General features: G+C 33.9%; 2 protein-coding genes across 2 annotated transcripts in view; both read left to right on the top strand.

Moving 5' to 3' along the window:
• Window positions 1-2,867, top strand: part of LOC149130582 (uncharacterized) — an 11,413-nt gene extending 8,546 nt beyond the window's left edge. Inside the window, exons 5-6 of the mRNA XM_089343909.1 lie at window positions 530-690; window positions 2,622-2,867. Of these exons, the coding sequence (XP_089200035.1) occupies window positions 530-690; window positions 2,622-2,671 (211 nt within the window). The 3' untranslated portion in view covers window positions 2,672-2,867. The remainder of the gene's footprint in view (window positions 1-529; window positions 691-2,621) is intronic.
• Window positions 2,868-9,500: 6,633 nt separating this feature from the next.
• Window positions 9,501-12,500, top strand: part of LOC128251369 (uncharacterized) — an 11,464-nt gene continuing 8,464 nt past the window's right edge. Inside the window, exons 1-2 of the mRNA XM_089343892.1 lie at window positions 9,501-9,952; window positions 12,280-12,500. The exon at window positions 12,280-12,500 is cut by the window's right edge and continues 124 nt beyond it. Coding sequence (XP_089200018.1) covers window positions 12,297-12,500 — 204 coding nt within the window. The 5' untranslated portion in view covers window positions 9,501-9,952; window positions 12,280-12,296. The remainder of the gene's footprint in view (window positions 9,953-12,279) is intronic.

Genomic DNA, 12,500 nt, shown 5'->3' with positions numbered 1-12,500 from the left:
GTAAGCGACGGAGTGCCAACAAGAGAGATATGTATGTGTGTGCGTGCGTATGAGTATGTATGTGTGTGTGCGCGTGTGTGTAGTATACACGCACTTGTGTTTTAAGATAGATAGCGTTGTCAGGTTACCCTTGCGTTAATCAAGGAAATTTTATGACGCCTTTTGGGGATTATGCTATGGATTTTAACACAAGCTAGTATAACCATCTATTTATCAAGCGTAATGCAACGATAGGCCAGTTACTGCAATATTTGTTCTGAGATTACCTCTCTTACTCTCACTAGCCGCTGCTGGGACGAGTTTTCCTGTCTCTCTGTTATTCATTGTGTTCGTAACACCACAAATCCATAGTAGTGAAATAGTAACTAGCTATCGACATTGTGTATATATATTAAGTATGATACACAGATATCTATTTTAATCAAATACTGATTTATTCGATTGTGCACATCGGACATAATGCTATTTAATAAATGTTTATATTTTCTTATTCTGAAACCTAAACGAGATTTTTTTTTCAACTCCGCAGAGCTACGCGTCGCTTCTATATAGCGAACGACAATGGTTGTGACAGGGACAGTGGCTGGTTGATAATCAATGAGGGCCCCTTTCAATGTCCGCATGATGTCACGAAGCACTACCCTGCAATTCGTTATTCTAATACAACATCGCAAGTTGTTTGGAGAAACGGTTAGTGATGTTTTATTTTCTTTGTGTGTGTGTGTTTGTGTGTGTGCGCGCGTGCGTGCGTCTTACAGTAAGTAGTAGTAGTAGTTATTTCTGTACTTATTGCTGAGCAGCCAATCAGCCTTGATTGAGTCGATTAATGATCAAAGGCGTTCCAACCGTGACACATCTATATGTTTCTCATTAAACTGTGTGGAGATTTGACCGTTATTTCTAGTAATTCGAGTGACCACGTATAAAGTCTTTAACAGAGACTGGTTGTGTTTAACAGAGACTGGCTGTGTTTCACAGAGATTGGCTGTGTTTCACAGAGATTGGCTGTGTTTCACAGAGATTGGCTGTGTTTCACAGAGATTGGCTGTGTTTAACAGAGACTGGCTGTGTTTAACAGTGACTGGCTGTGTTTCACAGAGATTGGCTGTGTTTCACAGAGATTGGCTGTGTTTCACAGAGATTGGCTGTGTTTCACAGAGATTGGCTGTGTTTAACAGAGACTGGCTGTGTTTAACAGAGACTGGCTGTGTTTCACAGAGATTGGCTGTGTTTCACAGAGACTGGCTGTGTTTCACAGAGATTGGCTGTGTTTCACAGAGACTGGCTGTGTTTCACAGAGACTGGCTGTGTTTAACAGAGACTGGCTGTGTTTAACAGAGACTGGCTGTGTTTAACAGAGACTGGCTGTGTTTAACAGAGACTGGCTGTGTTTCACAGAGATTGGCTGTGTTTCACAGAGATTGGCTGTGTTTCACAGAGATTGGCTGTGTTTAACAGAGACTGGCTGTGTTTAACAGAGACTGGCTGTGTTTCACAGAGATTGGCTGTGTTTCACAGAGACTGGCTGTGTTTCACAGAGATTGGCTGTGTTTCACAGAGATTGGCTGTGTTTCACAGAGACTGGCTGTGTTTAACAGAGACTGGCTGTGTTTAACAGAGACTGGCTGTGTTTAACAGAGACTGGCTGTGTTTAACAGAGACTGGCTGTGTTTAACAGAGACTGGCTGTGTTTAACAGAGATTGGCTGTGTTTAACAGAGACTGGCTGTGTTTCACAGAGATTGGCTGTGTTTCACAGAGACTGGCTGTGTTTCACAGAGATTGGCTGTGTTTCACAGAGACTGGCTGTGTTTCACAGAGATTGGCTGTGTTTCACAGAGATTGGCTGGTTGAGTATCAATCAAGGTCCTATTTATTGTCATTATGATATCATGGATCAACACCCTTCAATTCGTTATTCTGATACAAAATCGAAAGTCGTGTGGGGCAACGGTAAGTGATGTTTTGTGTGTGCGTATGTTTGTGTGTGGATGTGCGTGTGTGCGTGTGTATGTGTGTTAATGTGAGTAGCAATTATCGAAGTAATCTTTGTATTTATTGTACACCAATCAATTATCCTTAATTCACTTGATTTCTGATCATAGACGTTCCAACATTAAAACATGTGTGGAAATTTGGCTGCTATTTCTAGTAATTAGAGCAACCACGTATAAAGGCTCACCCTAGTCGATGTAACCGACGGTGTGCCACGACGATATATATATATATATATATATATATATATATATATATATATATATATATATATATATATATATATATAGATAGATAGATATATATATACATATATATATATATATATATATATATATATATAGATAGATAGATATATATATACATATATATATATATATATATATATATATATATATATATATATATATATATATATATATATATATATATATATACATATATATATATATATATATCTATATATATATATATATATATATATATATATATATATATATATATATATATATATATATATATATACATATATATATATATATATATATATATTTATATATATGTATGTATGTATGTATATATATAATTTTTAATTCCTTTTGTTGTTGATGTTATTGTTACTTCCAGGTTTCGGATTAGCAGATTCCTTGGCCATATTCATCCGCATCAGGCAGTAGAAATGACCCAACACATAATATCCACTGATACTATTGCTGTTGTTAACGTCCATCCAATCCAGCTGACCACCTCTAGTGATCCACATAGATCAAGCATTACTTGTTAATAAAGAATCCATACAAATATTCTATCCAACATCAGTTTTTGAGCTGTGATTCTCTTCCTCCCTTTCCAGAATTGCTGTTTTTGTTGTTGCTCCAGTTCACCTCTAACCATATATATATATATATATATATATATATATATATATATATATATATATATAAAACAAATAATAAATGAGTATATGCATATATACGTACAAGTATGTGCATACCTACATCGAACTGTATATATAGGTACGTATCTGGGTACAGGACATTGCAAACAAAACGTAGACAAAAAATAATAATAACCAAAGTACAGAAAACACACAGGCCACATAGAGAACATTTTCCTTCATCATCTGCCCCCATTCTAACACAGGCGTTTCCAAGAGTTGGGCAGGACGCATTGTTAAAATGGCTCTTTCCACGGACCACAAATTAAATTTGTATACACAAATTAAACTTGTACCATGGAGGAATGTAGCGGCGGACAGAAAACGAGACAGGAAAACAAACGATATATATACACATATATATATATATGATTATAATTAAAGGTATCAAAGAGGCACCATCATGCCAGAAATAGTAGTCAAAACTGACTATAGAACTACATCATGCAGTCATAAAGTAGAGGTGATAAGACAAATGAAAAAAGAAATAGGTAAGAACTGAATGGTTAACTCCATATCGATGACTGTAGAATTGGTAATAAAATACACTGCCTTTATCAGTGGAAATACACCAAAATTAGTACATAATTACAGATATATATATAAATATATCACGGGGATGTGAGTTCGAGTCCACAACTAACCACCTACACTTTTTTCTTCAAAATAGGGGTAGTGTATCCTGTTCAAGCTATATTATTAGCATTATTCTGCGATTGAGAATTTAAAATCACTTCTTTAACTTTCTAAAACATCTCAACGCCTCTAAAAGCAAACTTCGTTTGTTTATTTACGTTCGTCGTAATTTGAATCTAGTATATATATATATATATATATATATATATATATATATATATATATATATATATATATATACATACATATATATATATATATATATATATATATATATATATATATATATATATATATATATATATATATATATATATATACATATACATATATATATATATACATATATATATATATATATATATATATATATATATATATATATATATATATATATATATTTATATATATATATATATATATATATATAAATATATATATGTGTGTGTGTGTGTGTGTGTATATATACAATATACGAATACTTACATATGCGCACGTATACACACATATATGTGCACGTATATACTAGACTAATTCATTTGCCCGTCTCACATCATGTGCTACATGGTCAAAATATCATCGCAGTAAATATGATGACACGAATGTATATGAGCGAATGTATATTTTTATATATAAAAAAAGATAAGACCATTATTTATAATGGCCTGAGCGTAAAATTCCGCATAGGTTAATAACTATTATAGGTATATAATAATATAAATATAATTATAAGTAAGGGTATCAAAGAAGCACCACCATGCCAGAAATGTGTCTATGTATATAGATACATATGTAAATATATGCATGTATATATATATGTATACACACACACACACACACACACACACACACACACATACACACACACACACACACACACACACACATACACACACACACACACACACACACATATATATATATATATATATATATATATATTATATATATATATATTTATATATATATATATATATATATATATATATATATATATATATATATATATATATTTATATATATATATATATATATATATATATATATATTTATATATATATATATATATATATATATATATATATATTTATATATATATATATATATATATATATATATATATATATATATATTTATATATATATATATATATATATATATATATATATATATATTTTTATATATATACATACATACATACATATATATATATATATATATATATATATATATATATATATATATATATATATATATATATATATATATATATATATATATATATATATGTATATGTATGTATGAATGTATATATATTTGAAAAGATTTGTTAAAGTACTACACGAGCAAGTAGATATTGAAAATGAATAAAAATGAATAAAAATCTACTAAAAGAACAAGTTGGAATTACCATGTTCAAGGAAAGGACCACGTGAGTATGCAAGAAATAACAGTAAACTATGAATGTCTTTCTTTATTTTAATTTCAATTTTATTTTATTAATAGCCCTTTTCTCTTATCACATATTTTATATTCATTTTTGATAAGGTTTTTAAAAAAAACCCCGAAACATGTAAATTAAATAAAACCCCCCAAAAATGTTTTTAAAAAGTGTCATTTTCATTTTTATTCATTTTCAATACACACACACACACACACATTTATATATATATATATATATATGTGTGTGTGTGTGTGTGTGTGTATACATGTGTATCTGTATATATATATATATATATATATATATATATATATATATATGTATGTATATATATATATGCATGTATGTATATATTTGCGTAAATCTAGAATAATGAGAATGAGTGCTCATAGGTGGATAAATATTCTTTATTTGTATGAAGTGGCTTCATGTGACGGAAGTATCTTAACAATTTTTCAAGGCGATGAAATGGAGGAATGATGCTCGTCTCCATTTTGTGTTTTAATCTTAAATGGAGACAAAATCCATTCCTCCATGGGATCGGCTTGAAAAATTGTTAGGATATAATATTTCTAAACATGAAAAAAATGGCAGCCTTAAATCACAAATATAGTGTGCATGTGTGTGTTAGCATGAGGTTCGCAAAGACTGGTGCAGCTTTAGTACCCATCGCGATACCACATTTTTGGCGAAAGTATGTTTGCAAACAGGAAGTAATTATTGGTCAGAATGAACTTAAGTGATTCTATAATGAAGGTTGTGTTGATGCGATTAGGAAATGTTTCTGGGTCTTTGTGCAGTCAGAATTTAATTGCCTCAATAGCATATTCATGAGGGATATTTGTATAAAGGTTGATCACGTCAAAAGAAACCAAGAGTGACTCCTCGTTTGTTGTTTTCTGTTTTCGGGAGGTGATTGAGCATTGTAAAACACATCGCTTAAGCAATTTCCTGGACATTCTTTTGAAACCTTTCCTAAGTCACATCAAAAGTTTCATTAGAGATGATCTTGACATGCTTATTTCTGTATCTTACAATACATCTCAACGCTTCTAAAAAAAACAAACAAATTTTGTTTGTTTACTTTCATCGTAAAGTTAAATTTATTCTTATATTTAATATTTAAAGAACGCAACGTTTCCTGTCTTCATAAAATTGAGTGTACCTTTTGCAAATACCACTAGAAACTAGTATTAAAACACCCCTACTGACATAATAATAATAATTATTATTGTTCGAGTTATATATTTTTGCCTAATTTGTTGTTTATGTTATCGGTAATCCATTAACCAACCATACTAAAATCATGGCCTTTCAAAAGAATTGATGACCAATTAAATTACGGGACTGATCATAACACCCTGCCCACTTTCCGCAGGATTTCAGCTATGTCATGTCCCCGTAACTTAGCGGTCCTGCACAAGCGACCGATAGAATAAGTAACAAGCTTACAAAGGGTAAGTACAGGAGTTGATTTCTTCGACTGAAAGACTCCAGCATGGCCACAGTCAAAATGACTGAAACAAGTAAAATAATAAAAGAATATTTATACACACACACACACACATTTATATATAAACATATACATAAATATATAGACATACACACCCGTCTTCGTCATTAATTTTTTTCGTAAATTCTCACTATATATATATATATATATATATATATATATATATATATATATATATATATATATATATATATATATATGGGAGAATGTACGAAAAAACAACAGACGAGGACAGGTGGTGTAAATAACAAAAGGATGTATTAGTATGACGCTTGGGAATACGGAAAGTCTTTGACGTTTCGAGCTACGCTCTTCAACAGAAAGAATACGGAGACAAGGAGAAAAGCACGGAGAAAAAAAATTGAATAGTGTTCAGTCAACGGTCAATGTATATATATATATATATATATATATATATATATATATAAAGGTTTTTTTCATACTGAACTACTTGGCAGAATTGTTAATTGTTAATTCTATTATTAATTGACGATTCTCTGCCCTTATTCTTGTATATATATATATATATATATATATATATATATATATATATATATATATATATATATATATATATATATATATTCTACATACTTCCTTCAATTTCTACATACTAAATTCAGTCACAAAGTGCCCAAGGTGACATAAAGAAAGATTTGCCCCAAGACTGCATGGTTACCAGACAGCCACGCTTGCTCCGATACGCACGCGCGCACACACACATACACATACACACACATACGCACGCACACACGCACACGCACATACACACACGAACGAACACACATACATGCAAAATGATATCTATCTATATATACATACATACATACGTACATACATACATACATATATATATATATATATATATATATATATATATATGCGAGTAAAAATAAATACAAAAAAGGTGGGGTTTTTTTGTATGATTGTGTATAGAGGAATATATTATTTTGCTTAAAAGAGTTCCAACACTGTCTGTTTTTTATGTTTTATTTATATTCCTGCAGAACTAATGTGGGGTATAGAATATGGAATATACAATATACAATATAAAATAAAATAAAATAAAAATGGATGGCACCATGAAAGAAAGTATTGAATGTAGATGAAATATTGAGTGTTCAATATAAAGGATCAAATATATAAATATATAAATATAAATATATATATATAAAGGCGACTCGAGTTTCAGGGCTATTTCCCTTCGTCATGGCCGGTATGACAGACTTTAACAGACTGTAATAAGTTGGCTGGTTTTCTGTCTTTTATACCAAATCCTTTGGACGGCAGCAGTAGGTGTTTGGCTATTTTTAGAATTGATGTTAAATCTATTTTTAGAAATGATGATATTTTAATTTATTGTTTTGTGTGGGTTGTAGGGATAAGATTTTTAAACCCCAGTAGGTGTTTGGCTGTTCTTAGAAATGATGCCAAATCTATTTATAGAAATGATGATATCTGAGAGATTTTTTGTGTTTTGGTTACAGGGATAAGATTTTTAAACCCCAAGTAAGATGGATTTAATCATTGTTTGTTAAGAGTGGGTTTGAATTTCTTAATAAAGTCCTTTTCTTTGCATTTTCTTTCAATTTCATTCCGGTTGTAAAGTTTATGGAATGGAAATATAATAAAAGTTTGATGACCACATGTTGCTAGATGGTTACTCAGTGGTACTTGGCGGACTTCTGGGTTTTTAATCTGTTGTCGATGTACCCGTGAGCGTTCCGATAGTGCATTACCTGTCTGGCCAACGTACAATTCTTCACAATTAGGGCATTTGATGCAGTAGATTAGATTTCTACTTTCGCAGTTCATGTTCGCATTGGTGAATATTTTCCCTGTTTTTGTGTTCATATATGGGCCGGAATGGATTGATCGGCATGTGCCGCATCGGCTATCATTGCATTTGGATACAGTGAATGTTTGATTTTTGTTGCTGAGGTCAAACCTTGCCTTTGTTAATAGTTTTTTCAAGTTTTTAGGTTGTCTCTTACTGAGAGTAATATTTTGATCTGTAATGATATTTCTCAATTCCTTACTTTGTGCAAGGATCGGTAAGTTCGCTTTGGCGATATTAAAGATGTTCTGGTGGCATGGATTTTGTGTCACTATAAATGGAATGATCTTTTCCTGTTTGTCTTTTATGTAAAAATGACCAGTAACTGGTCTGTCAACATGCTAGAAGAAGATCACTTAAAAAATTCTCAAAGAACTGAGGTATTTATAATTTTCACTGCTCTAGCCCGCATGTTTTGGCTCCGCTGAATCTTTCTTTGAGAATTTTTTAAGTGATCTTCTTCTAGCATATTGACAGACCAGTTACTGGTCATTTTTATATACAAAAGTACTATAATCCATTTAGGATCTCCAAAATTTTTTCCTGAACCTTCTGATTCTTTTAATGTGCTAGTTTCCTGGTATTAAATTGATATTAATTAATATCGAATTTTTACCCTATTGTTAATTATATATATATATATATATATATATATATATATACTGGCATGTACATATATAGATAGACATAGATTGATAGATAGATAGATAGATAGATAGATAGATAGATAGATAGATAGATTACCTTTCTTATAATAAAGCACCATTAATTCCCATGATACGTGTAAAGACATGCAGTGTGAAACTGGTGAGAACTGTTCGTGTTATGCTTCGACGTCTGTAACTGTTTGCGTGTTTGGCGTCTAACTGTTTGTCATGAAATGAAGAAAATTATCTATTAACATGTCAACTATCAATGGTTGAAATTAAGAGTTTACCCATTCAGGACTATGTTCCTGTTACATCATCCACGGTGATTGATCTGAATGATTTTCTATAATGGAAGTCTTCGGTATAGAGACCCTAATTGTTCTGCTTTTATATCTCCACCAACAGAAACACCAATATCACATCACGCTATCACCAGGTGTTAAAACTACAACGTCACTATCGCAAACACCACAACTGCCTTACTGCTAACATCGGAGCGGCTTCAGGAACCACAGAGCCGTATTTTCTGACTCCACTGAGGGCCTTTATTCTTCATAGCAATCAAAGGAGACATATTGAAAAAGCTGGTTTATTTTCACTTCTGTGGAGAAATACAGTTATATTAGTAAACAATCTTGAACTGAGTTGATAGTACTGTGTTTTGGTTATTTATGCACAGTCTATATATTTTGATTATTTATGGACAAGCCTAAGTCTGTAAGTAATACTGATAAGAGAAAATAGGACAGAAAGCAGCGGCCGGTATTGGCATTTCTGAAGTGTTCAGACATCTGAAGACACAACTGTTGGTAATAGAGGGTAATACTGACAGTAGAAGACAGTAAGGGGAGCAGGGGAAAAGTGGTGACATTAATGAACCATCCTGACAGGAAGTCCTCACATAACCACCTAAAGTGTACGCTCTCCGTCCTACCTCGCTAAAAGTAAGTGTGTTTTCTATCACATTGTATTTTGTGTGTTCTGGTATGTGTTATCGTTAGTGTGTGCTACAGCTAAGATTAAAGTGTGTGTTTTCGTGTGTATGTGTGTGGGCTCGCATATGCGTGTGTGTGTTATGAAAAGAGCGGGAGTCTGTGGTGTTGTATAAACACCAGATCAACTCTGATGCAAAAGAGCCATGATTTAAAGCAGGGTCACCAAACTACGGTTCGTGGGCCTCATACGGCCCGCGAGGTCAGTTCATTCGGCCTGCCGCCGCTCTGTACCTTTTGTGTAAGTACCTGCATTTTCTTCTGGGATGGCATCAATGTTTGAAACAACTTATACTTGTGAACCAACATTTTCAAAGACGAAGTATGTGAAGCCAGGACATCAAACGAGGTTGACTGATGAACATTTGAAAGCAATTCTCTTGGTTGGATGCAGCAATTCCTAAGCAAATATTAATATCTTAAAAGCCAAACAATAGTTTCACAAATCTCGCTAACTTTTTTGCTGCTTAGTTTGTGAGATTCAGATGTGTGCGCACTGGTGTGATATAACTGTCTTTTGCTAACGTTGCCTTCTTTTATAACTTTTTGGTAAATAAATATGTTGGGTGTCTTTATTTTATTGCGTATTCACTGTTTTGTGTTGAACAAAACGGTTATGCGGCCCGCGCTTGTTATCCTCTCAGTTATCTGGCCCACCGTGAATAAAGTTTGGTGACTCCTGATTTAAAGAAATCCAAATGTGACCCTCCCATCTTTTGCTAAGACATAAGTATTTATGGCTTCATCATCCGTTTCTGTTACAAATGCTTAGCAAGAAGTCATCCTCAAACGATGAAACTTATGGCCAGAGATATTCCAGCTTCGATTATGCCGTATTTGTAACCACACACACACACACACACACACACACACGCACACGCAAACGCACACGCACACGCACACACACACACACACACACACACACACATACACACACAAACACATACCAAAAGAGCAATCCTTACTTCGAGTTATAGGACTTTACTACGCCACGCTACCAATGACAGGTGACAAAAGTTGAAATAAGGGTGACTGCGTGTGTGTGAAACCACAGAGCTGCAAAAGCCAATCATGCATTCTTTCAGTTGTTGCAACGATTAGCCACTCTCTTTCCTCTCTCTCTCTCTCACTCTCTCTCTAACTCTCTCTCTCTCTCTCTCTCTCTCTGTCAAACACACACATATAATAGATAGATAGATAGATAGATAGATAGATAGATAGATAGATAGATAGGTAGATAGATTGATTGATTGATTGATTGATAGATGCAAAGGGCTTCCACATACTTTCCGTCTCCTAAATTCCCTCTCAAGGCATTGGTTGGCCGGGGCAATAGTAGAAGACACTTGCCCAAGTAGCTGCTCAGTGGGACTGAACCGGGAGGACCGTGATTACCAAGCGAGCTTCTTAATCCTACAGTTATGCCTGTGCCTATATTCTGTGGTTTCTGTCATTAGTGACCACAAATGAAGGCCTTAGCTTTCCGCTAGAAAAGCGTCATCTGCGTCGAAATAGCTCTATGCGCAATTGCCAGTATCTGTCACAAAAGCCCCATTCGCGGGTTGTTCCTATGCTGTTTGAGTTTTTTATGTAATTCCTCTCTGTTGTGTTGTCCGGTTTAATCCGGTTCGATTTAACCCAAGCCTGGGCAATGTGGTGTGAAGGACAGGTTGTTGCCAATGCAGTGCGTCATTGATGGACCCAAAGAAACAGCAAAAAGTGCTACAATTTCCTGTCAGCGTCGTCGTAGGAGTGGCAAGAGTGAGGTTGTAGACAGCATTGAACTGCTTCAGGGTCTTTGATGCCCGATTCTCCCTCAATGTTTACAGCCGAACACTTTCCTATGGTTTAGTATTATTGCAAGGTGTCGGAGGTTTGGAATCAGACCCAATACCACCCCCAATACCACCCCAATACCACCACCACCACCACCACCACCAGGCTAATGAGACCCATCTGTTCAACTGAATTACTAATTAACCTATAGATGGTGCCATAACAAATACTTCTACTCCAGGCCAAAGTAACCTGGGAACAGCCTTGACTAAGAGGTGATACCAAACTCTTCAAAACCCTGGGTCCCGTACTGAATGCAATTTAAAATCTTCCCCAGGACCTGCGTCTCTAACTTTTTTCTTCTCTTCCTGTCTTTCTCTTCCTTGTTCTCTCTTTATATATTAAAATTCTTCTTGTCTCATTGCTGAATCTCCTCATATCCTTCCCCACTCCATTCTTTCTCTCTTTCATGCCATTTCTTTCCCCCTTTTGTCTACTTCTAGCAATCGTAGAGCCAAGAATGTTCCAGTTTCGTTTTACCCGTCCAGCCGCGATGGAAGTTCTGCTGTTAACCCTTACAACAATTCTGGTTGCTACCTCCGACCAGGAATATGATGGTTACTACAAATCTTTGGGTCCTGGTTATACCTATGCTTACCTTCAGCCATCTCCATCAGAACAATTCTTCTCAACACGAAATCGATTCGACTGTACCGCGCTCTCT

The sequence above is a fragment of the Octopus bimaculoides genome, chromosome 28 (assembly GCF_046866305.1).
Source record: "Octopus bimaculoides isolate indiv1 chromosome 28, ASM4686630v1, whole genome shotgun sequence".
NCBI classification, from domain to species: Eukaryota; Metazoa; Mollusca; class Cephalopoda; order Octopoda; family Octopodidae; genus Octopus; species Octopus bimaculoides.
The sequence above is the reverse complement of the archived record's forward strand: the minus strand, read 5'-3'. Positions and strand labels throughout refer to the sequence as shown.